The sequence below is a fragment of the Trachinotus anak genome, unplaced genomic scaffold, assembly GCF_046630095.1.
Source record: "Trachinotus anak isolate AG129_WGS33_773 ecotype Australia unplaced genomic scaffold, CSIRO_AGI_Tana_v1 ptg000011l, whole genome shotgun sequence".
NCBI lineage: Eukaryota > Metazoa > Chordata > Actinopteri > Carangiformes > Carangidae > Trachinotus > Trachinotus anak.
In genome coordinates, this window is record NW_027273862.1 from 8,322,250 (window position 1) to 8,348,752 (window position 26,503).

General features: G+C 39.2%; 2 protein-coding genes across 4 annotated transcripts; both read right to left on the reverse strand.

The window, feature by feature from the left end:
* Nucleotides 1-177: 177 nt before the first annotated feature.
* dpep2 (dipeptidase 2) lies at nt 178-9,305 on the reverse strand. 3 transcript variants are annotated; one of them, XM_071490057.1, is made up of 11 exons: nt 8,006-8,226; nt 7,450-7,610; nt 7,202-7,328; nt 6,874-7,003; nt 6,203-6,353; nt 5,614-5,683; nt 3,601-3,777; nt 2,039-2,123; nt 1,864-1,939; nt 1,157-1,292; nt 178-722 (listed from the first exon to the last, which is right to left on the reverse strand). In XM_071490057.1, the coding sequence occupies exons 1-11, from the start codon at nt 8,138-8,140 to the stop codon at nt 528-530; spliced, it is 1,443 nt and encodes a 480-aa protein (XP_071346158.1). In that variant the 5' UTR covers nt 8,141-8,226; the 3' UTR covers nt 178-527. The 3 variants fall into 3 exon arrangements, with proteins under 3 accessions (XP_071346158.1, XP_071346159.1, XP_071346160.1); XM_071490058.1 differs by lacking the exon at nt 8,006-8,226 and adding an exon at nt 9,244-9,305 and having other exon boundaries at nt 395-722; XM_071490059.1 differs by lacking the exon at nt 7,450-7,610 and having other exon boundaries at nt 395-722; nt 8,006-8,207.
* Nucleotides 9,306-16,285: 6,980 nt separating this feature from the next.
* LOC139628408 (uncharacterized) lies at nt 16,286-18,478 on the reverse strand. The gene has a single exon (XM_071490060.1). The coding sequence runs from the start codon at nt 17,703-17,705 to the stop codon at nt 16,872-16,874; it is 834 nt and encodes a 277-aa protein (XP_071346161.1). The 5' UTR covers nt 17,706-18,478; the 3' UTR covers nt 16,286-16,871.
* Between the last annotated feature and the right edge of the window lie 8,025 nt (nt 18,479-26,503).

Sequence of the window (26,503 nt, forward strand, 5' to 3'; positions counted from 1 at the left end):
CCATACAATACTATCATAGAAATAATGAATTTGTGTAATATTAGGATGACGCAACATTCTACACTCATCTGCACATTAACTAAACTGTTTACCTTGAATTTACCCATCGTCCAGTTCTTACATGACTGGTCAACAAGCCACACAAGCAAAAAATAAAAATACATATTGCTAACAAAATAATAAAGTGCCATCTCTGCAGTTTTATTGTCACAACCATTATTCTTCTCCATGTCATAGAGATAACTATGCAGTACAGGTACAGCAAATTCAGAAAGAAATTCTAAATGAAATACATATATTCAAGTGCTTTTCATAGGACAGATTACATACAGCAGTTTAAACTACCCCCCCATGCTTTTTTTGTGTTGCTGGTAAGAGAGTGATTCACCTCCCCTTATCTTTTCTGACATGTGGAGTGCTGTGGTGACCTACAAGTGGCTACAGCAAACTTGTTAGGCTCTGCTTATCTAAATTAATAATGAGACTCTTTCAAAAAAAAGGTGCATCTGAACTGAATTTCTAAATATTCATCCAATCATAGATAGGCAGCCAAGCAGCAGAAATGTAGCCAGGATTAATAAACCTGATGGTCCATGTTGGGTTGTGGAGGAGGGCAGCCCTTTCACTTGAGGAGGTCTTAGGACCAGCCTGCAAGGGTTCTGGACCTCCTCCACAGGGATCTGGACCTCACTAGGCCGGTTCGAACTTAGCTGATTACGGACCTGGGGGGAAATACAGTGAGAAAAGAGAGCGAGGCGACATGTAATACACCATCAGAACAAGTCTCTCTCTCTCAGAATCTCTTTGAAACTTGCAGTGCAAAGAAGCATTTTATTTATTTATATGTTAATTGTTGTTCAATCAATCTTATAAAGGTTGACAAGACTACTGTTGAATCTGAAAATGTTATTTTAAACAAAAAAAAAAAGGCAACAAAGTCTTAAATAAATCATAACATAAAAATGCCTTCTGTTTTGAAAAATACAATATACCTGTATATAGTTCACTATTAGACACATATCCTTACCTTATCTACTAGTCCTCTATAGCTTAGCTGAAATGCTCCTTCGGCCATAACATGGAGTGCAAATATGCTTTTCAGTTACCTAAAGGAAAGCTGCTCTTTGACATAAAATATATCACTCTTCCAGCTCACCTCCTCCACCTCCTTGAACACGCGCAGGAAGTTCCTTCGAAGAACATCAGCCAACTCATTCTCAGTCCAGTTCCTCTGCAGGAGTTCCTGGATTAGGGCAGGATACTTTGACACATCCTCTAGCCCCTGAGGAAAGCTGTTAACAAAAAAAACCAACCAAACAAACAAAAAAAAAACAACACATTTTTATTCACTCTTATTCACAGATATCTATTTTGCAGTTTGGTGTTATTTGATGGATTATTTATCATAATGAATAAGTAACAACAATAATAAACACTTCAAGCCCTTCAATGTAATTTGTTTTTTTACATTCCCGTTTGGAATTGATTGTGACTGCATGCAGGGAATAACACAAACTATTCTACTGCAAATCTACAACAGGAGTCCTTTTTTATGCCTGTGGGCCATACAAACTTATTGTTTTTTACCATTGTCAGTCTGTTCACAGCTGAGACAGCTAAATTGTTGAGATTATGACAGGCTAGTAAAAGCACAAAATTGATCTGGTTCAAGAACAACCTCTGAAATATGTTTGGTTTATTTATATGTATATGCAAGTTGTGTCTCTTAAGATTACCATCCATCCTGGTCATAGAATACCAGGAAGCACTAAAGCAACTGCAGCACTGTAGTTTTGCTGTCTGCAAACTGTATGTCCATTTGCCTTTTACTTTGTGCTTCTAGTTATGTGTATGATATCTTACCTTGCAGCGCCTTCAAAGTCCCCTCCGATTCCTATCGACTCAGCTCCAATCACCTTCTTTATATGATCAAAGTGGTCTGTAAAACCCATGTGGAATAATGAATCAACTGTGCTACAAGACATACAAACTCAAGATTTACAACATTACTAAAAAAGACTCAAAATGGATGCGTTACCAGCCACATGAGAGATGTTAGCCTCGCTCCTGCAGGAAATGAAGTTGCTGTGGAGATTCACCATGATCAACCCCTGGTTCTTTTTCTGAAAGATAACACACACACGTGGTCATTCGCAAGTGCAGGAAAAAAAGACATAAATAGAGAAGCACAAATAGCTGAAATAAGCTAATTGAAAAATACATTTTTCAGACACAAATAACCTACATTTCTGTCTCATTTAAATTCATTAGTCGTGGTGGTAGATGTGTTTTTTTTTCTTGTCTTATCTCAAACACCCTGTTACCCTGAGTTGCAGTAAACACACCAGCCTGTTTTGCCAAATACACACAGAGAAGTCTGTGGAATAATGAAGGGGCCAGAGTTGAGCTGAGATTAAATAAGTGCAACATTGTACGTCCATATTTTATATAATATAAAACCATGGGTATACCTCATATCTTATAAAATATGGGTATATTTGATATTCATATTTCTTTCAATATAAATACATCCATAATCTTACAGTTTATTGGTATTTAATTTTCATCATATTTTCCTATGATGCACCAACAGGTCGATATATTGATATATTGATGTATGTAATCCAGAGAGAGAATCTGGGTGAGAGGCAGGAGGATTTCAAAATAACTGCTTTAACTCATTGTACACATCTGTGAACGTCTCTAATTTTACACTTACATAAACATATAAAATGATGTGCAGTACAGTGAGCGTAGGTGTTTTCATTGCATAAAACATCAAACAACAAGGACATGTGCAACTCCTCACCACAGATTATATTAATTATCAAATAAATTATATATTATATCTTTCAACATACATTACTGGCATTTCTGTTCAAAAGAAACAGCGAGAGCTTGATCAAGTCATCTAACCTGGGATGGGAATACATTTTTTTAATGTTGGATAAATCATAAAAAAGTATGAGAGAGAGGAAACTGCTAATCTATTGTAAGCAGAATACAGCCTATATAAACAAAACTCAAGTGCGAAAAATGAAGAGGCTAGTCATGAGTTGGTACTAACAACTTAAGCTGAATGAATATGGACATAATCTAATGGTGGTTAAAAGAGATATCCAGACAAGGATTTGGGGGAAACAGAGGACACAGTACACACAGTATATCAGTATGCTTCCACCAACCAGCCAAGTTGCAGGAAATATGGTCATGATCTCCCTTTCCTGAGTTACAACATTGAATAATGGCCAGAAGTGTTTTTGCAGAATATTAATATGATGTCACAGCGAAGTTGACCTTTGACCATTTGGATCTAAAATGTCATCACTTCATCATTTTATCCTATTAGACATTTGGTTTATTTGCGTCATATTTAGTGTTCGAATTCATGTCTTCATTCAAATCTGTAGCTAAAATTACTGAAGATTAAGCTCACCTTCCCAAAATGTGTCAAACAAAGACAACACATTGCATGCTCTTTATCAGGTGTAAATAAAAATTATAATTGAAATAAATTAATCAGTGACTTGACTGATAAGATAGTCATTTAATCAAACAACTAAGTGGGAAATTAATCACTCAGTAAATTGGTTTTCTCACCAGCTCATGCAGCAGCCAGTCAGGTACGTTGCGGCCGTGGTTACAGATGAAGTAGGAGGATGAATGGCTAAAAATAACAGGAGCCCTGGAATGGTTCAGCACAGCCAAGGCTGTGTCCCAAGAAGTGTGGGAAAGGTCCACTATCATCCCCAGCCTGTTCATCTCCTCCACCACAGCCTTCAAAACACATGAAAAAACTACTTATGCAGCCATTTACAGTATCATGGGAAAGAAGGATGTCAATTCAGCCAACAACAGGGGATGCTTACACATATGTATATAAACTCTCATGCAGATAGTAATCAAGGAAGTCCTACATGCTGCTGTTGAGAGGGCTAACTGAAAAGATTAAACATTATAAAGACGTTTGTCGAAATAAGCTGTTTATATTGTGCAGCACTATCGCTATAATAAACAAATTCATGTTGAAGGACTTGCAACTCTAATTTGGGTTACAGCAGTTTCTGTGGAAACAGCCCCTTGTCAAGAGAACATTTAGTAAGCACAGCATTAACCAACTTTACAACAAGGTCCAGTTTCTCCAGCACAGTCCATTACTGGAGTTCACTCTTAAAAATGATTATCCTCAATACCTGACTTTTTTTTTTATTACTACTACTACCACCACTACAGCAACCACAACAACTACTACTACTACTATTACTACCAATACTACCATAATAATAAAAGCTAGAACTGCAAGCAGTTATGAATGGGGTCCAAGTCTCCCACGCAGGTTGTCCCCCGCACCTGCAGGCTCTGACAAAGTCGGGCCCACAGCACAACGTGCAAGAGGAAAGCGTCGGGAGGCACACCAGCTTCAGAGCAGAGTTGTCACTGTAATGGGAAGTGTATTGTAACTGGTAAGGGCCAACTGTGGTATGAATTGGATTTGTTGGAATAAGTCCTGCCCACTTTGACCAATCATCACCAAACTTTATGCCTGCACTCAGGAATCACCCTACATCATGCATACCATTTTTTTGTACTCATCCAATATGCAACAATATGTGTTTTTTAGGTTGTTAAAAAGTTTTTTTGCTCATACTTTTTTAGAGTGTAAAAACTCTTTTGATAACTTTTAATCAGGCACGTGTGGAGATGTTATGTGCAAATTTTCACGAAGATCAGGCTTAAACTCTAGGAGGAGTTTGAAAAAGTAAGTTTTGCGTATGTAGCAACTTGTAAAAAAATTTAATGGAGGAAGTGAGCTATGTGAAACGATTCAGCCCTATTCAGGGAATCCAACGATGTAAGGTTTTTTGAATGTCCCACCAAAAATGAGTTATAAGGCAAAATGCGTTTACCTTGATTTTAGCGCAAACATATGTAATTTTTGTTATATAAAGTCTGTGTACCATGCTACAGGTACCCTATGAATGTCATGGTCCTCAGATTAATATTTCAGAAGGATTAAATAGTCTTTCGTATTTCCTGTAATAAGCCCCGCCCACTTTGACCAATTATAACCACCTTTGCGATATAAACTTTCCACATTTGTAGTGCCCCCAAGTGGCCAAGGTTCGACAAATTAGGTCCATATCCTCACAGTCCCCTGCCAATCACATATCTAAAATTTGGTGGTAATAGGACTTCATCTGGGTAAGATATGTAACAATTCGTATTTTGATAGCAAGCAATAAGATTTTGTTTGTCAATAACATGCGCAATTATTGAAATAGCAAAATTGTTTTAATAACTTTAGATCAGGTAGGTCTCAAGAATATACGTGCCAAGTTAAACTGTAATATAATTGGTGTATGAATTCATGCGTTATGGCCAAAAATGTGTTTTGTGAGGTCTCAGTGACCTTGACCTTTGACCACCAAAATCTAATCAGTTCATCTTTGAGTCCAAGTAATGTTTGTGCCAAATTTGAAGAATGACCTCAAGGCGTTACTTAGATATTGTGTTCACAAGAATGGACAGGCAACCCAAAATCTGGAATTATGTGGAATGTGATAAATAAAACCAATTCTGTAGCTGATATTAGTGAAGATTAATTAATCTTACCTTCCCAAAATGTGTCAGGCTGTTATTCTGTCTTTGATAGACATTGTAAAGTTTTGAGGATGATTCAGCCCTGCATTGAAAAAGAATATTGTCAAAATTACAAAAATTGTGTGCATGACTATGTGAAAAATAAATATTGTTGTATTTAGGACATCTGAATGGGGTTGCTGTATATTTCATGTGGCTGGAGAACAGTAAGATACATGCACTGTCAAGGTTCAGAGAAAGTACAAATATAGGTTAATTTGCATAGTGGGAAAAAAAAATACAAACATCTTTGACCTTTCCATTCAGTCAACACAGTAAATAAATACATTTTCTACACAGGTCTGAGCCGATGAACAATGTAGGAGAAGATTTTGACAAAATATTAGAAAATGTTGTATTCCCATACATGACACAGTACAGCTACAGATGTGCCTGATATCTAAATTTCAAATACTCTGTCTTTATCAGAGATAGCAATCATGTATTGTCCTATTCCTAGTACTTAACTGATAAACAAGAAAAATCCCCAAAATGCAGTTATATTTTAACAGCTGTGATATTCTAGTTACAATATAACATTCAGAATGATTCTCTTAATTACCATGGTGTATTGCAGGTATGTGTGAGGGCCATGGAGCGGACTCCAAGTTGATAAAACATCCGCAGGGCTGGCAGGCTGCTGTCAATGGAGTGTCCCCCCTCAATACTTATTAGACATGCTATCTTGTGCCTCATCTTAGAATTCTTCAGTTCTACAGTGACAGACACACATGGTTTGAGATTAAGGCCTCCAGTCAAGCCAACAGCCAGTAGCTGTTTTGAGACTGCACAGTCATTAACTCAGATAAAAGCTAACATTCAGTGCAAGCCAGTGAGATGTGCAAAAACGGGTTTGATGCAATTTTAATCTTAAATTTGCCAAACAAGCAATTCAGCATCTCTTGAAAAAGTACCACAGTTTGTTTTTGTGTTATAATTACTCGTTAGAGAGTGTGTAACATACCATTCTTTACAAGTAATTAACTTCTCATTAGCTCCTTAAAAAACTCCATTCATAAATATGGACTGTATATAAGACATATGAGACAATATACATTCACAATACACAGAATTGTTGAGTGTGTTTTTATAGAAGTCCATAATACTATGTAGAGTAAATTATAATTGTAAATTGACTGTAATTAGCTGATTTTTTGTAATCAATTACTCTTCCTGCCTCTATGGTGTTTGGTAGATATCTAGCTTGTTATCCCATTTTGAGGTGTACCATACCCTGGACAGATGTGACCAGCTCAAAGTCCTGGTACTCAGTGCACATGCGTCTGACCACATCTATCTGTTCCAGGGTCAGCCTCACAGCATCCTTCTCCTGGGCCCCACACATCACATAGACTGCAAACATCTGACAAAAGAAGAGGGAAATCACACAAGAGTGAAGGAGAGACATTTGAGTTACTGACGTGACTGTTATTCTAGGTTTCATCTCTCCACAACATAAACTTGGTTACAGAACCACTGTCTGCTTTTACAAGGCTACTCTCCACACTTTTGGAGAGACAGCATCAGAAATGAAAGACTGATGAAATAAGAAAGGCAATACCTGTGCCTGCACATGGCCTGCCTTCAGACGAGAGATGTCAGTGGCCACTTTGCTGACATTATGAAGGTCAATTTTACTCAGGCGATTGTTGTGAAGTATCCTCAGCTGGAGAGCAAGGTCATTATGACTAACAGATGGAGGGAATGAGGGAAATGGGAGCGACAGGATGGAAAGGCATTTTAACAGGATTTCATTCATTTATTTCCATTTATGTGACTTGTGTAGGCAAGACATTAATCATCCTTTACCCATCAATAAGCGGATGTCTGGACATCAAGTCATGTACTCTATCTCTCTCAGTGTATCCAAATATGAAATGACACAGAGAGAAGAGTACCAACAGATGCTTAAAGGACTGCATACAAAAGCTGCTTGAAGCACATGTTGGAGTTTTTCCTAAAAGCATATTCTGAGGAAAGAAAACACACCTTTTTTCAGGTATCTGATAACAATAGAAAACACGCACACACACACACACACACACACACAGTATTACAGTGACAGCTAGAAATAAAACATGGCAGGCTCATTATTAGTTAAAGGCTACATGTATCAATGAATATTCTAAGTCCAATTTGAAATACATGATAACTGATGAGATTAAAATACCCCAGGGTACGATGGGATTCTCACTATTTATTAGAACAGAAACACATTAATTTAAAAGTATTCGTAATTCTGTTGCCTATTTGTGAAAACGCTCACTGGACAGTAAAAACAATGATGCATCCTCATTTTCAACAACAGTTTTCTATCTATATAACAGCAGGAAACAATTTACTAAAAAACACACAATAGACTTACCAGGCAGGTCGGTTGAAAGATACGTGTTTGCGACTTGTTGAACAACTGGATATAAGATATGAACCCTCCAGTTCGACGCCCAAACAAATGTAAAACAAACCCATTCACAATCGGCAGCTGTGCTGGGTGCTGCATTCATATCCGTCGGAAAAATGAGCAATACGCATATTTTATTACTTGCAGTACTGGAATAACAGTGGTAATTACTGTGTCGTACAGGCTCCAGCTGTAGATGGACTTGATCGTCTGCCTTGCTTCTTTACTGTCCCCTCTTCACTTTCAAAGCCTGAAAGTTTGTTAGTAGTGAAGTGAGTGTTACTAACGATAATTACAGGTCAGACTATAAAATGTCTCAAGTGATAATGTATAACACTAGGAAATATGACACTGGAGAAAACATCAAAACTTTGACACCATGCGTGGTTTTATTTGTGAACCTCATGTGTGTTGAGTGTGGCCCCGCTCGGAGTTAAGAACTTAAGGAGCACTTGAAGGCACCATTGAGACGTGGATTTGATGTCGCCATCTGCTGGCCAAATCGCTATGGCTATAATCGCTCAAAGGTCCAGGTGTTTGAAGCCAATGTAATCACCGTTTTTATATTTGACACGTTTGAACTGATGATATAAATTAAGGTAAGTAAGCTGCCATGTTTGTATTCTATAAAAATAGTTGATTCTTCAAAAGGTATAGCTGGGTTGGTAACATCTCTACCTTCAAAAACCCGCCTCTTCAAAAATATTGTCCAGATTTACAGAGCACAAAATGGCACACGGAAGTGACACTGACAGTATTGGTCTTGGAAATTTGTAAGCGAAAGAAAATTACTCTAATTTTGTGATATTCTAATAGCCCAATAAATATATAAGTAAATATAACAACTTTAAAAAAATGAATAAAATAAGAAGAAACCTCCACTTTTTCCCACAAGCTAACCAAGCTGCTAGGTCACTTCCTGCTACCGTCCTTGTTTGGATCAAGCGTAGCAAGTTTTGAGATAAGTTTCAACTCTTCAGCTGTTTTGCACAACACGGAGAATGGTTTTCCTAAAGCTGAACCGAGTTAGAGTTGAAGAATCTAAAAGTTATCAAAACTTGGGGAAGCTGTTGTTAAGTTTTGGCTGGAAAATTCTCTTGTTTTTCACTAGAAGGTGTCAGTTTGCAGAAGACATTTTGATTTGCTATCGTAAGTAAAGCACATTATTAATAACATTAATAATAGCTCTGTGCAGCTTGTACCTTTAAGCCATGGCAGTGGCACAACTTGCTCAGCATAATTCCGCCATCATTAATTTCATTGGTTACACCTGTGCTTTTCTTACTGTGACATATCAAAATATCTTCTCTGAGAAATGCATGTCTCAAATTGGGAAAAAAAAGATGATTAGAGGAAAGCTGACAACATAGCACAGAGCACACTTTTGATAGGCTACTTTAATATAAAAGCAGCATAATCCTTTAACTGAAAACTCATGTTTTTAAAAAATATTTTCTTGACCACAATAAAGACAGTAAAGCAATTAAGAATTGATTTTCCAGGGAGCTGGTGGCCTACATCCGTTCAGAAAACAAGGCGTGGTAGTGTGTATCTAGTTCAAGAAAGGTCTGGAGTTAGACTTCTGGAGCACACAACAAAACAGGGCAGGAACAAGATCCAGGTAAGAGTGCACCAAAATGTTGTAATTGTTCCATTAGACCCATCTCTACAAGTAGCAACCAAGCTTTGACAGGTTTTGTACAGTTTGCATGAGTTTGGTTCTTAAGTGTTAAGTGGAAAAGGAGGTCTTAATAGTTTCTAAGAGCAGTTGTGGGGATAGTGAATCCATTAGCTGCTAATGTTTTTTTCTTATTGCTTGAGTAGCGCTTTGTTTTGGAGAGAGGAAAATGTTAGCCTGTGGTGCCCAAATGGTGTGTGTTCCGTGAGCTTTTAGGACTGCGTGTGATGCAAAACAAGGATAGCAGTCATGTGGCCTGTGGTGTATTATTTCCTTATGCATGGATAAAGGCATGTCAGTCATCACATCTGTTGTTCTAGTATTTGGTTGGAACAAATGTCTGCAGGCTTTGAGTCTTGCATGCTACATAGATGCATCTTTGCTATGATATAAATTGAGTACATTCTGTGGGCAAGACAACCTACTTTCATTATTATCTGATATTTCTTTACTTATACAAAACACCAGTCCAAATACATGAGATGTATCCACTATAAATTTTGGATATGTGTTACGTTAGCTTATTTTTGTTATTTTTGCCCCAAACCAAGAGGAGGAGATAATTTCGGCACTCACTCCCCTGGAGCAGTACCTTGCCCAGATTACTTTGCTTTGCTTCAACAAGAATCATTTCTGGAAAAATGCACTTGATACTGTGAACTGCAGCCTACAAGCTGGTGTGAATGCAGAGGTACAGACCACTGAATACATCATCTGCTTTTACATTCTTTCAAACTTAAAATGTGCTTGTGCTTAATGAATTCAGGGTGGATTGTGCAAATGTGAATGACTCTTGTGTTGATGGAGAGCATCGGGGTGCCACAAATGAATTTCAATTAATTTCAGTGGGAAGATGCAAAGCCTGATTCTGGGGTCCACCCACTGAGATTTGGCCTTGTAGTCTGTAATGAGGAGAGTGATTCGGCTCTGATTGGAGCACCCTACTGCTTCAATGGAGTAATCACAACTGTGTTGATATTACTCTACCAATCCTCTCACTGTGCGGAGTGGACCCCCAGCTGACACTGTTTGAATTCAAATTAACCAAATCATTTAGTCATATTGCCGACCTTGGCGTGGAGTGTGACTGGCAGTACAAGAGATAAAAATCCCTCATGTTAAATGGAGTCTTTACAGTTTGATGAGAGAGCTTGAGCCAAATTCTTATTAGTGTAGCTGGCTGCTGTACCTGTTTTAAACAATGAGGTGGAAAGCATGTATTCAGGGATTGGGTCACTATCCAGTAGACCACTTCAGAAAATTGACTTTGTAAATGATGTTTTTCTTTAAAACCCTAAATGAAACAGTGTGGTAATACCTTCCCAGATAAGCACTTTGAATGAACCTGAGTAAAAAAAAAAAGGACAACTCAATTAGGAAGTGCCACTGGCCTCAGGCATTTTTTTTTGCCACAACTACTAGTAATATAAATTGTGGAATTTGTGCTACTTTTAATAATAGTTTCTAAAAAAACGCATTTTGGATGAGAGCAGAATTTGCATCTCAAGAACAGTCTTTAAATCAGAAGGTGAAGGTTTTAATTCAAAAATTGAGATTAGAAAATGCTAATTATTAGGCAGTCAATATTCTATTGAAAATTATAGTTGTGGTGTGGTGAATTTATTATTGCAGCATCTATCATTTTACAGTTCATATGAAATACTCCACTTGCCATGTAGTCAGGTGTTTACACTGCCAAACTTTAAACAAACCAATCCTACAATGTGAAGTCAGATTGTAAATGTTGCCTTTCTCTGTCTCTCTTGGTAGCAACAGCTAAACAACTACCTCACCAATGTACCTAAAAAGTCTTAAAGAGCAAACTGTTGCTGGATGATTGTGGGCTGTTGAGAGACATTACACACATGTAAACAAAGAAGCAGGATTGTTGCGACAGTAGATTGGCTGTTCAGTCCTTTTTTTGTAGTTTCAATCAGCACCTGTAGCATCAGACCTGGAACAAACACTGTCACCCAATGAGTCGTCCAATCTGAATGGCCAACCCCGTATCAAAGAAAACTAATTGAAAATGTAACTAAAAACCTAAAACAAACACTTTCAGCCAAACAGTCTCAATAATAAAAGCAATAGTCCAGTCTTGGTTGCTGGGCAAGATTTTATGCAAACTTGCAACAGTAGCTGTTGTGTATATATATTGTGTTACACTGTTTACTGTATCCTCTGTTGCTATTGGACAGAGGGCTCTGAAGCTCCTTGCTGTTTCAAGTGTGAGATGCTTAAGAAAATCACTATGCCTTCTTTTAATGATTATATTGATCACACTGGAAAGGGGGGTCCAATTACACACCTAGAGGTAGATGTTCATCACTCTCGGTGCTGAGTAGATGACTAAGAATATTAATATGCTACCAAGGAGCACTGCACGTAACACTTTGTATGTTTTCACTTGTGAACACAACCACTGTTTTAGAGTCTTCATTTTAAACACAGTAGAACTGCACTTTCCCCATTTCAGAGGACAAAGGCTGACTGTTTTGTCGGCCTTTGCTGTATTCATTTCCAGCTCTCTAATTTAGTGTTTATTGTCATTTTCCCTCAAGACTGAGGTGCCCTGCCCCACCTATTTACTGGGCATTTCTGAAACAGAGCAAAGTTAATCTCTGCTGGGCCAGACATGTAAGCGTCAGTGTTATGTGTTTGTGCACATGGGTGTGTAAGCCTTATTTCACAAATACCAGTCACAAAGCATAGCCTTCTTCCATCAACACTATGTATTCCAGAAGAGACTGTACAGTGTGTATGCTTTAGGTGCTTTGCATAATAAAGGCAACCTCCTTTATACTTCAGATTCTTTAAGCTAATTGCATCTGAGGTTCTTCCATAATTGCAAGGGTTAGGAAATGACGATGGAAGGGAAGAATTTAGCCTTTTTACTTTTTGAAATTAAAGCAGGAGAAAAAGCAACACTTCAATATCCAATATCACAAAAAATAGCCTAGCCCCCAGCTCCCATTTGCTTGTTGTAAATTCTGTGTCATAATTTTAAAACATGATAATAAGTTCATCAGACAATGGTGGTCTGTTCTGTGTGGGCATAAATATCCTTCCAATATACCAGTAATGGCAACCTCAAGCAAGGAGTATCTTTTTCTGTAGTTGACTTTGAACTTATCTGCCCACCAGATGGCAGCGACAGTCAGAACAAAATCTTGTTGGTTTTCTTCAGCTCTGTAAGCCCATCCCTCTTAAAAGAAAATGTATCAAATATCTACATAATACACATAACTGACAGATATGTCACTACATACATGAATACATAATGCATAAATAAAATAGCCTTCAAATAGCCTTAGAGAGAGATCCTTTAAGCAAATGTAATTTTGCCCAAGTTTCATATTAAATTTTAAATGAATGTTGCCATTACAAACGATAGAATTTCTGTGTCCACCTGGTCATGGGTGATGTTTTTTGTTTTTTTTAAAAAAGGTCTTTATTTAGTATAAATACAGTGTACCTTCCTTTTCTATCAGGGCTTCTGAAAGAATGTAAAAGACATTTTGGTCTCTAAACTTCTCATTTCTTTTGCCCTGGATTCTGGCAGCTTTGTAGTCAGTGTTCATTATCTGCTCTTACAGCTTTGACTTCAGCACAGCAATTACATCCTCAGCTGCGCTGATTAATCCAACACGGAGGCATTTCACAAAATGGTTTTGAAAAGACATTTCCAGACACTTACCAGGGAGTAGCTGTGGCACGGCTTGTTTATGCAGATAGACCACAGCCAGTCATATTGCAATAAGACGTTTTCAATGGCTGCTTAAGTGTTCTCTTAACCTCTAGTGTACACTGTGCAGAAAACAACAGACAGTTCGGAAAGTGATTAATTTAATCTATTTTACTCCGACATAAAATAGAGGTCTGCCTGATGTCATGTTTGGGTAATGTATATTTCTCTATTGTTGAACATATTCCCTCTATGGCCATTCGTTAATATGTCTCCACTGCTCTCTGCCTAACTGCTTAACCTTCCATTCTCTTCTGGCAATCACATAATCAATCACTGTCCCATTACTTGACAAGGCAGACAAAGAGAGTGTATGAGTAAGAAAAACCTTTTGGCCTGTCTCCACAAGCAAGAGGAATGTCGACTTCAGAGGCTAACACAGGCAGAAAACATAGGCCCAGTAAATATTCAATTTAAAGGATTCCCAGATAAGGCGAGTTGAAAAATTGAGGCAGCACCCATTCTTCTAGATAAGAGAAGACGGAGCCATCTGGAGGCTGGGAGATAGCGAACTCCCACGCCATCCCAGAGACCTCACTCTCATCTACTGCAGCAGCAGAGAAGGGAAAAATAGAGTGCCAACACTTTCATTATGTTAACTTGAAAATGAATTTATTCACATTCAGTGCATGTAGTTATCGGCTTTGGTAAACAGAAGGTTACTGTTGTGTCCGCCATGAAAGATAACCATGATTGGTCAGTCTTAACATAATGTTTTCCTTCTTTCATGATTTAATAGCTATTGAGTAAGATAGCCATAAGTATTTAAAAAGTACAAATAGTGATTTCTCTGCATTACCATTTTGAAGTAATCATTAAAAAAAATCCTATTTGTTCTTACAGTGTCATTCATTCTATAGTTAGATCTTTAAATCTGCTGCATTAACAGTTTCCAAAAAAAAAAAAAAAAAATCCATGCCTGACCCAAATAATCTTTAATATGTCCACCCCTCTTTTTATCCTTCTATATTGAAGATATGGGTAATTGGATCGGTACTGAAAGCAGCTTTACCCATTTTCCGTTACTTAGTCTATTTCATAGAGGGAAAAGGTGTATGAAACATTGTGAGCACTCAGTTTTAATACGCTGTGTGCATGTTGTACAGTGTTAACCAAACTCAAATATGTGCATTTTAGGTCTGGGCCTGTATCTCCTCCAAATCCACCTTGACTGCATCTTTGAAAACAAACGTTATCGGTAAAATAGACTCTCAGCTTTTGAATAACCTTGTCCACATTCTTCTAATGCACTTTGTTGACTCCTCCACCATGCTATTTCGTGCCAGCCACATTGGATTTAGCTCCAGGATAATGCTTTTGTCAGTATGTTTTATCTGTTCTCTCACTCAGGTACGCAATGCCGTTATCCCTAATTACCCCCACTGCATTTTACACTTGGCCCAGAATTCTTAATGCTTGATAACAGATGCAGGTCGATTTGAAATTTACTTATAGCGGCATTATCTTTTTGACCTGCATCTGAGACTGACTGTCCCATAGGCTCTTGGGTGAAAGCTGTTAACTCTGTGATAACAACGACCTGCAGTGATAACCTTCCAGCAGTCTCGAGGACACACAGTTTGCTACATATGTGCTTTATTGCAGTGGCAGCATTTCTTATTCAACCTTGGTTGCTCTGCTGTGCTCTGATTCATTTAATGGAATTGAAAGAGAGGTTAATCACAATGTCCGCAACAGACTGTAAAGTGCTGTCTGACCACTATATGAAATATTACAATTTGTTTTCCTTTGAAAAACGAATTTCAACATAAATTCCATAGGAGTCAATTCTGCTTTTTTTTCTATTTTAAGCTGTAATAGAATTGTCTCCCCACTTAGGAGTCACTTTGATTAATTTACTCTGGGAGGCCAATATCTGCGTTTGCAGATTTTCATTAAGATCAACAGTAAAAGCTTCAGACAAGGTTCCACTTGTCTAAGTTATTATCCCCAGAAGACATGCTTGATTAAGTGGAAAAAGTTTTTGAATAAAATAATTCTGTGGAAGGTTCATTTTGTTTGTCTTGTTTAGGACAACTTTTCAACAATATATGTAGAAATCTTTAATCCATAAAACTCAACATTGCTGTTTTTTGCCTTTTTTTTTTCTCCCTATCGCTGTGCATTCTGCTTCGAGTTGTATTTTGATCCAATTGCCATACTTGTCTACAGCATCCAGTTAAGCTTCAGCAATTACGCAGAGGTACATTTTTTGCAACTAAAATGATATCTAAATGGTGTGAAAATGCAGAGAGGCAATGCATAAAAAATGTCAGCTGGAGAAAGTCTGCAGCCATTTCATTTATTTTGTCAGTCAAGTACAAGTGCATAGTGTTACTGTGAAAACTTGGCTCTTTTTAGACCACATTGTTCAGCATATTATTTTGAGAAATGTCTATAGCGGAAGAGGTAGACTGTGCAATACAATAGATATGGTGGGTGGGTAGGCCTATAGGCTGAAAGGGGAAGGAGTGTAGCATGTTGCCTTGGTTTCATATTTTGCAGTAACAGTGTAGTGCGAAGCTCTGTCAAGCCAAGTTTTAATCCTTTTCTCCACTATGTTGTGTGATGTTATGTTGTTATCTTAATGATAATCTGTGCTTGTATTTCTGCCCTAGGCATTTCTGTCAGGCTGGGTTGGTTTAGGAGCTGTGCCTTATCAACAGCTTTGTCATTAAATCAGCTTTTTCTACAGACAAATTTCACTGCCGTTATTCTTATCAAAAGATCAGCACGCTGTGATTTTCTGTTCAATCAGAGCTTTGCAAATTCAATGATGTGTGAGTAACAGATGAAATACAAAACAAAATTTCCATTGGGGAAAAAAAACATTTATTTAATTTTGTTTTTACGAGAGATAATAATCATACAAATAAAATTGGTATGTTTTGCATTTGTCATATCATTAATGGCTTTAAGCTGTTCTTATTTTATGTTCTTGGGTCTACCTTGTGTATTTTTAAAGACTACACTTAAGAGCATGGAGGAATAGAGATGATTGTAACATGGTGCTAATAAATTATTTTGTCCACAAGCTGTAGATAGTTTACTGCAACCAGGAATCTGGAACCTGTGCAATTCATGGCTTTTTCTTTTGTTGGTGTGAAATGGGATGCGAATCTGTTAAAGATTTTATAGCACGGTGGCACACATCATCACAGTTTTGAGGATGTGAGAGACCGTGTTGAGAAACACGTCCCTTAAATTCTATACGTACAGAGGCAAGCTTTTAGGTCTCAGTCAAACTGACCTCTGGAGGCTGGAATTGGTACTCAGTTCTTCTGAGAAAGCACTGTTCTGTCTGAGTGAGTGTTCTGATTGTCTCAGCATTGTGCTTGAGTGGAGGGCAGCGCCAAATGAACTCCTCTGATTCAATCCTCTCCACTGTTTGACACCGGTTCAGCCAGTCATTGAGGAGGGAGGACTGAGACTCCTTCCCCCAAACACACTCTCTTACAGTGAGTGAAACTGCTGTATGGCAAAGGTCCAAGAGGTCTCTTGCATGCTTTCTGAGAGGCAGATTCAACACCCTCTTTCTCCTCCCACAATGCACTAAGAGTCTCTGGAGGTTGATAGCCTGGTTCCTGGGGATCCAGTGGGTCTTTGGAAAGAAGGATGCTGATGGAGGGCACCGTCCTGTGCACAGTCATCTCAGATGTCCCCCCTTCAGTGCTTTCCCACACCTCTTTGACCACCTTGTACTGGAGTTTGGTCAGCTGGTGCAGACAGCCCACTTTTCTTTTCATGATCTCAGCACAGGTGATGGTCTTTGTGACCGCACGGCCCGACCCAGTGAAGACCACCTGCCTCAGTCCACCACCACTCACACCTCCCCCATTTACACCCTTCTCTCCCTGCATCCGTGCCATGGCAAATCCCATTAAGTTGCGGATCTTACTTCCCTCCTTCACACGCATCTCCAGCACCCCAGAGGCCAGTCCTGGAAAGGGACAGGGGCTTTCCTCCTCAGTTCGGCAGACTTTCTTGAACCCCTCCTGCCCTAGTTTGAGTGCAGGGGGAGGAACTGGTATCGGTGCTGGCTTCAGCGGGCTGGAAGCATTGACCACTGCTGGCTGACCAGCACTGCTGAAAGTTTGACCCTGGTAGACGGCGCAGGTCGCGGGGGTTACCCCATTCTCCATTTGGATCGGTCTGTTCACCTCCAGTCCTGGGTGGGGCCTGACAGTGTCTCTGGTCAGGCACTGGTTCTGGCCAGTGACCACTCCACACCCTGTAAACATTTCTGCTGTCCTCAGTGCTCCACTGCAGTGTTAGTCCAGACAAATGCTTGGAAACAGCTCAACATCATTTCTTATGTATGTGGCACTTTTCTCTCCCTCCAGTCAACAGCTGTAAAGTTTCAAGACTTCATATAAGAAATATTACCCGCTCCCCAAGAGCGCTATCAATGAAGTCTTTAATGCTCCCTCTCAGAAAGAGCTGGAGAAATAAGATAAACGCCTGGCTGATGAATTAAGAGCACTGTCGGGACCATTCAAGATGTTCTTTAAAGAGCATCTCAATTTCAAACCACAAATGACTATTTGGAAAGTGCTCTGGAGACGGATAGAAATAACAAAAAATACTAAGCTAATTTATCCTCTTTCCTTCGTTTGTATTTCACATGGTGCTTTTAACCTTAACAGCTGCAAAAGATATGGAGTACTTTGTTGATTTTTCTTGAACAAAACTTTTCTACAGAGAAACTAAAAGCTCAAATTATGACTCCACCTTTTTCTTAGCGGTCCCGTCCAGCGTCTTGACTTTTTTTTTTTTTTTTTTATATCAGCTGATCATGTTGCAGTCAACTCAAAATTGACCTCTTGGGTTGTCCAGCTGTTAAGGTCCACCTCCTGTTTTGGACTCTTGGATGTTTTACTCCAGCTTGAGTAGGTCTGCGTCTCCTCTCCTTGTGCTCATCTTGGAATCCACTGAAGTTGAGGTCAGGGTTGCATGGAGGGCTGCATCTGAGGTGTCCTCCCTAGAGCTCTGTCTTGTCTCCAGTGATGCTCTGGGAAGTCTGTTCTGTTCCCCACAAAGAGACATAAGGGACAGGAGCTGCCTCACAAATGCTCACAGGAGGAGTGTCTGTGTGGTTGAGGGGGAGCATGAGGGAAAGGGGAGACAGCCCTCTTAAAGGCGCAGGTCTTTTCATCTTTTAGATGAACACCCTCCCCTCCACAACTGAAGCCTGCCATCTGAGAAAAAAGAGAAGGGTAGGGCTACGTTGTCCCTTTAAAACCTAGAACGCAGATCCCCGGCAACTTTGTCAATCTCTTTAGAGGACGTTCTAGTGTTCAATGTACATGACTGATTAAACCTGAGTTCTGAAATAGAGACTCAGTCAACCTTTAAAAATGCATTTTCAGCTACGAAACAATGAATTAAATTAGCTCTGTTATAATTGAAAACATCCTTCAAAGAGCCACTGAAAGTCAGCAGCATTAAATTGCACTGTACTTAGCCTTTATCCTATTAGATGTTTGTGACCATTACAATTTACATAATGCAGCATTAATAGCTTCATTGTTGAAGCAATCAAGTGGCACGGTAAGAATGCCTGTCTCTTAACGCTTGGATTGTTATATTGTTACAAGGCTGGAGAGCCCTTGTGATCAAGGACACAAGGACCACAAAAAGCATAGAGGCATGACTTTCATGTTCAAAGTGCTGTATTAATAGTGACTGTCTTCATTAGTCTGGCGTATATGTGCAGGTAAGGAGATGGGGCTGACAGGTGGGGTAATAAGCATCTTAATGGGCTTTCCATCTCCAGTGGAGGGCGCTGGCTTGCTCCCTTCTGCACCGAGTCAGGCCCAGACAGCTGTAGCATCGCCCTGTTCAGCTCAGTCTCCTGGCCGACAGGTGGATTTGTTTTTGTGTGTGACTGACAGATGGGAGAATAGGTAAAGACAGCCCACTGAGGCTGAACCTATGAGGCCAGAAGAGAGAGGCAGACAAGTCCTAACTACTCTCTGCTCAGTATATCCCATGGTGCACAGTAGTACACATACAGCATAAACTCACTGTGGCTCGGCCCAGTCCTTACTGTGAGGTTAATTCACAGTGGCATGTGTATTATATTGGATCCCTATGGTAATCAAGGAAAAAATAAGGAAACCCCCACCAACCCCAACTCCAACTTGCAAAGTGGAAACTGGATTTGAATGTCTTTTATTAGCAGAATTTGAATGAAAAGAATCAATAGACTGATTAGATCCATGGAATGATTTTTTTAAAATTTTGTATATATGTGGTGGGAGAGCTATTTATCTCTGGAACCATTCCAGACGCTGCAGGAGACGTAGTAACAAATATCTTTCTTTTTCTTTCCTTTTTGTAAGCTAAAAAGAAGACGGGGGAGAGGGAAGACGGGGTGGGAGGGAGCGTCTGTAGCGCTCAACACCAAAGTGATCATTCTGTTGTTTGGGAGAAATTACCCTCATCAGTCATACAGAGATGCACAGCTGCCTAAGGGGATCTGGTAATGTTACTGCATAATAAACTGTGTTTGTGTGTGTGCACACGTTTGTGCGTTCAGGGTGAGCGTGAGAGGAGGCAAGAAAGAAATGCAAGAGGGCAGGGGGTAAAAGAAGTTGGATTTAACCACAGAGAGGTTAAAATTGATGATAAAAGCAGCTCTGTAATCATCCCTCCTTACTACATGATGTTGGCACATCATTTATTGCTTCTCATCTTAACTTTAGGAACCTATTTGCCGGTGGGAATGTGATAGATTAAGCAATTCAGCTTCTGAGCAAAAATACAGGGTTCTGAGAAAAGTGTCTTCAGACACATATTCACAACATTTTGTGTCTCCATCAAAGACAAAACTATTCTCCAGATGGCTAAATAAAACCATCAGGGCTTTGCAGAAGTGCCGTGTATTGACTTTTTTGAGCGGAGCTTTTTTCCTTTAAGTGGCTTCATTTAATGATGGGTAGAGGCGGTGGTGCTCACGCTTGGTCACTCACTCCTTCACACCTCCTCCAGAGTTGGCCTCTGCTCCCGCAGCTCTCTAAGCACTTACTCCTCACTTTATCTGACCTTGGCTGGCATCTGTGACAGTCTCGGCATTCTCCCCTGCACGCTTACTTCCCCCTTCTCGTTCAGCAACCACCCTCGGCTTTCTCCCCAGCCCACCGTAATTTAAGTAAAGAAAAACCATTTATTCTCAAAGACTGTGACAAATAGTAGTGGTTGTATCTTGCTCTTCTCCCTCTTTGCTATGTACTTCAGATGTCTGGAGTGGTTGCTGTTATGAATTGTAGGGCTGTGCCTTTGTTGTTTGTTGCAGCACTGCAGAGTCTAGTTGTAGAGGGGCTTGTTGTGCTGTCGTCAGGGCTGCACATAAGCACGGTGCCTCACTGTGACAGCCGGTCGCTCACTTTACGTTAACCGCAAGTGTTTTCACGGTCATCAACCAATGGTGGCCTGGAGGCTGTCATTTCGCTCCGTGTGGAGCTCGCCCGCGGCTTGGTTCTGCCCCACAAACTCACAGCCGGCCCTGGTGGGGGGACAGAGCAACACACACACACATGCATATGCACACACTTACAGAAACACACGCCCAGTGGATAGGCACACATGCACACAAAAAACTATACGCTCAGCATAAGGCAGGCTGTTGGAGCAATTACAGAAACATGGCAGAACACGATGAAGCAGGCCCTACTATCAGAGGGGAAATAGAGTGAGCAGAGGAAAAATGATGACGCCATTAATAACAGGGAGGCTCAGAGGCTCGCAGGGAGGTGGGGGTGGATGACCCTCTCAGTGATTTCCCTGTGACAGCACTTTGAGGTGCAAATGGTTGTGTTTGTATTAGATTTTTGGACGTTTAAATGGGCATGTTTTTGCTTCAGAGGCAAAATAAAGAAATAAATAAATATAAGACCACGATGGTGTAATATACCAAATGATGCATGAAGTGATGTTTTCCTGTCACTCATGCATCCATTATTTTGGTAAATGACAGGTCAGACCTCCTTATTCTCAGTCTCTCTTTTTCGGTTCTCTGTCTCAAGCTATTCACACACATCTCTCCTCCAGCCGCTGCTTTCCCCTCAGCACTGCAATGCAGATATGTCTCGCACAGTGGCAGGAAACTTTGAAGACGCTTGTGAAAAAGGAACATGAGAGAAGGGATGGAAGGGCATGAAAGAGATAGAACCAAAGCTAGAAGAGGACAGAACTAGTGAGAATATGCAATACTACCAGAAGTGACTTTAAAAAAAGTATCTGCGCTTGGACTTCCCTAGCTTTAGCATGTGAAAAAGAAGCTGAAACATATGGCAGAAGACAAAAAAAAAACAAAACAAAAAACAACAGAAAACAAATAAAAACCCAGAAATGGCAACTCTTGATTTATGAGACCTGTCAATGACAGTGATGTTTTTAGCTTAATCAACTACACAGCTTAACAAAGCTATCGTACCAAGTAACAAATGTTTTGATGTGAAGTACCAACATGACACAAAAGGTTCTTTTTTTTTTGGTTCTACATTAAATTGAATTGTGCAGAGCCGACCCCTGTCGATCTACATTTTAGTTTTATTATTGCTCACAGTTCGATTACCAGCACTGCCTCTAATTTAAACTGGCAGAAGCAGTTGATAATAGCATTTGTGTTTGGTGCTTCTGTTTTGTCTGGCCTCAGGCTAAAAGTTAATGGACTTCATAGGAAAATTTTGATCAGTTATATCAAGAATTAATTGGCCATGTTGAAACAAATGCAAAAAGTAAATGAATGCCTCGCAGCAAGTACTCACTAATTCTGTAGCTTTCAACTTGGGAATCTAAGTGTATTTAGTGTATATTTGTAGACAAACCAACAGACGTGGGTCACAAGAGGAATTGCAACATTCAAGAGAACAGAAATACAGAGCTGATGCTGATGGTGATGCCATGTGTTTGATGCTTTAAGGCAGTATGTTCTGACTCTGTATCAAGGGCATTTTATGAAATCTGGTAGACGTAAAGTATTATGATATTGATTTGCATGCATCAGCCAATTTAATAGTGATCACATTTGCTTCTTTGTTTAGACTTATGATTATATTTGTCTGACATTCCGGACAGTCTGTATTTATTTTTTGTTAGTAATTTCAGGTCGTGAACCATTGTAAACATTAGACTGAAAACATTATCTGAATATTTTAATCCTTAAGATTTTCATCATACCAAACCCATTCTGATACTATTTACATTGGGCATTTTTTACCAATAGCCATTCAGTGTGCTAGCACATGCTCAAGGGACTCAAATGATGCATGCATCAAATGTTACTGTTCATAATTCTATCTCATAGATAGAAGTCTCCCTGTTTACTGATCACTTTGCTGTAGCTTTGTGAGAGTTGCATTTGTTGCTGCTACTGCAAAGTGAACATTTTCTAATGGGGCATCATTAAACTTTAAATGTACTGTGGCTTTAAAAGTATTGAGACCCATTCACCTTTTGTACACTTCATTTGTTGAAGGTTTAATTTAAGATGGATAAAATTGCCCATCTATAGCCAATAGCTTATAATGATGAAGTGAAAACATGTTATTAGAAAGTTAAAAATGTATTAAAAATCAAAACTGGAATTTCTTATTTGCAAAAGTATTCAGACCCTTAATTCACTACTTTGTAGAAGCCACTTAAGCAGCAGTTACAGCTTTGAATCTTCTTTGTTAAGTCTCCACAAGCTTGCTCACTTGGATTTGGGCAGTTTATTTCAATCTTCCTGACATGTCTTCACGAGCTATGTGAGATGGAATGGGAAGCGTCTGTGCCATCTTTTGGTCTCTACACAGATGTTCGGTGGGTTTTAAGTCTTGGCTTCGGCTGTGCCACTCAAGGACAGTCAGGGACTTGTCCTGAAGCCACTCTAGTGTTGTCTTGGTTGTGTGTTTCAGGTCATTGTCATGCTGAAAGGTGAACCATTGCTCCAGGCTCAGGTTTTGTGCACTCTGAAGCAGGTTTTCCTAAAGTAACATTCTGTATTTTGACTCCATTCACCTTCCTCAGCACTGACCTGCCGCTGAGTAGCCCCATCCTTAGCATGATGGTGTCACCACCATGCTTCACTGTAGGGACGGTATTAGCCAGGTGATGAGCTGTACCTGGTGTTTCCCACTAATGTTGCTTGGAGTTCTGCTTAAAAGGTTAAATTTTTTGTCATCAGACCAGTCAATTTTTTCACAGTCCTTAAAATTGTGTTTGCCTTTTACTTAAAGAAGCTTCCAGAGACAGAGTGTGGTTAAAGGCATTACTGTAAAGGTCTGATGGTGTGCTGCTGAGATGGTTGTCCTTTCCAGGAGCTTCTACCATCATGGCAGAGGTCGGCTGAAGCTCTTTTAGAGTGGCCATTGGGTTCTTGGCCACCTCCCTGAGCAAGGCCTTTCTTGCCATTTTGGGGCTTTTTGTCAACAGGTTAATTTTTAAATGGAAAAAAAGAGAAATATCACAATAGGAAATACTGTTACCATAGTAAACAGCAGGTGACAGGCTTTTACTGGAGTTTGTGTGAACCAGCACACATCCAACATTTCATGAAGTTAAGCAGTGCCTTTAACCACACTCTGTCTTTTTAAGCAATGTAATGGCTGGCTGGATTACGTAATATTCTTTTTTTTTTTTTATGGAAGTCATACAGTACATTTATTAATGGCAGCAGATTAACAAGGAGGTAATTGGGGTTGATCGTGGCAACAAAAGCACTTTGGTTAATGTCAGGGAAAGATCTTGCTTAATTAAATGAATTTCTAGGAGACGGGGCTGGAGCCAGTTGTTTATTTACACATCTATCAGACATGGAGTAACATTTGCACTTATTTTGAGTTGTGGTACTGTCCACCTGCCAAAGGCCCAATATTCACATCTCTGGTGTCGCCTCCACTGACTCCCGAGGTAATCATCTGACTCTATCCACCAGCTAGTAGATAACTTTGTCTTGCTTAAATACACAAGGTAAGAAAGCATTGATTATAATTGAAATCAAGATCTGTGTTAAAAAAATGTGTAACATATATTTTTTCAGCGTGGACTGTTATCCTATACACTCAGTTGCCAGTTTATTAGGTGCATTTACTAAAAACTAATGCAGTCTGATACAACATTCCTGCAATAAATTCTACTTTCATATTCAGTTTTTGTTGAAACTGTTTTGAAGAGTTAAACTGCATGATCATTTTTGAGGATGTAGTTCGTGATGCTGTTGAACTGGTACTTTAAACTGAGAGGCATTTCTGTCTTTTAACCTGCCTTCAGTAATATAAATGGGGTGGTTAATGACAACTTAATGACACAGTTTGAAAAAAAAATTAACATTATAACCCTCATGATAAATTCGTACATCACTGTATGATAGATGTGACTTCTTGTTTACTCCTCCAGACATGTAGCTGCTTTTTTTAGCCCGTACATCACTGACCAAGTGGAAGTGATATACAACCCAGTTTCCAAAAAAGTTGGGATGCTATAAAATAGAATGTGATGATGTGCAAATCATGTAAACCTGTATTTAATTGAAAATAAAACAAAGACAACATATAAAATGTTGAAATGCTGAAATGTTATTGTTTTATGAAAAACATATGCTCAATTTGAATATCTCACAACTAATTAGGTTAATTGGCAACAGGTCAGTAGATGAGTGGGTATAAAAAGAGGCTCCCAGAGAGGCAGCGTCTCTGTGCAGTGAAGACGGGGAGAGGTTCACCACTGCATGGGCAAATAGTGCAACAATTTACATAAAATTGCAAAGAATTTGGGAATTTCAGCATCTACGGTTAATGATATCATTAAAAGATTCAGATCATTCAGAGAAATCTCTGTAGTCAAGGGACAAGGCTGAAAACCAATATTGGATGGCCGTGATCTTTGGGTCCTATATACAGTTGAAACCAGAAGTTTACATACACTACATAAAAAGGCACATAACCTTTTTTTTCTCACAGTCTAACATTAAATCAGATTAAACTTTTCCTGTTTTTGGTCAATTAGGATTACCAAAATTATTTCTATTTGCTAAATGCCAGAATAATGAGAGAGATAATTTTTTAGACAATTTTTTATTACTTTCTTGAGAGTCAGAAGTTTACATATATTTCATTAATATTTGGTAGCATTGCCTTTAAACAGTATGACTTGGGTTTCGTCAGACCACAGGACATGTCTCCAAAAATTAAGGTCTTTGTCCATGTGTGCATTTGCAAACTGTAATCTGGCTTTTTTATGTTTCTTTTGGAGTAATGGCTTCTTCCTGGGAGAGTGGCCTTTCAGCCCATGTCGGTACAGGACTCGTTTCACTGTTGATAATGACACACTCTTACCAGCTTCAGCCAGCATCTTCACAAGGTCTTTTGCTTTTGTTCTTCTTCAGGTGTGCCTCTAATTAACTCAAATGTTGTCAATAAACCTATCAGAGGCTTCCAAAGACATGACATCATCATCTGGGCTTTTCCAAATTGTTTAAAGGCATAGTAATCTTAGTGTATGTAAACTTCTGACTTTGAAGAAAGTAATAAAAAATTGTCTAAAAAATAATTTTCTCATTATTCTGGCATTTAGCAAATAGAAATAATTTTGGTAATCCCAATTGACCAAAAACAGGAAAAGTTTAATCTGATTTAATGTTAGACGATGAGAGAAAAAAAAGGTTATGTGCCTTTTTATATAGTGTATGTAAACTTCTGGTTTCAACTGTATATTCTATAGTGGAAATCACTGCATGGGCTCGGGAACACTTCTGAAAACCACTGTCTGTGAACACAGTTTGTTGCTTCATCCACAAATATAGGTTGAAACTCTATCATCCAAAGAAGAAACCATATCTAAACATGATCCAGAAATGTCGCTGACATCTCTGGGCCCGAGCTCAAGATGGTCTGAGGCGAAATGGAAAACTGTCTTGTGGTCTGATGAATCAAAATTTCTAATTCTTTTTGGAAAACATGGACGCCGCATCCTCTGGGCTGCAGAGCTTGTTATCAGTTTATAATTCCACAGCCAGCATCTGTGATGGTGTGGGGGTGCTTTAGTGCCCATGGCT

Bases quoted from the DNA above. Each gene is read 5' to 3' on its own strand.
- dpep2 (XM_071490057.1), bottom strand. From the start codon at position 8,140: ATGCAGCACCCAGCACAGCTGCCGATTGTGAATGGGTTTGTTTTACAT. The intron at 7,611-8,005 runs GTAAGTCTATTG...TTCTTTCCTCAG, and splicing joins TCTTTCAACCGACCTGCCTG to AATATGCTTTTAGGAAAAAC. The intron at 5,684-6,202 runs GTAATTAAGAGA...TTTTCAATGCAG, and splicing joins CATACCTGCAATACACCATG to GGCTGAATCATCCTCAAAAC.
- LOC139628408 (XM_071490060.1), bottom strand. From the start codon at position 17,705: ATGTTTACAGGGTGTGGAGTGGTCACTGGCCAGAACCAGTGCCTGACC.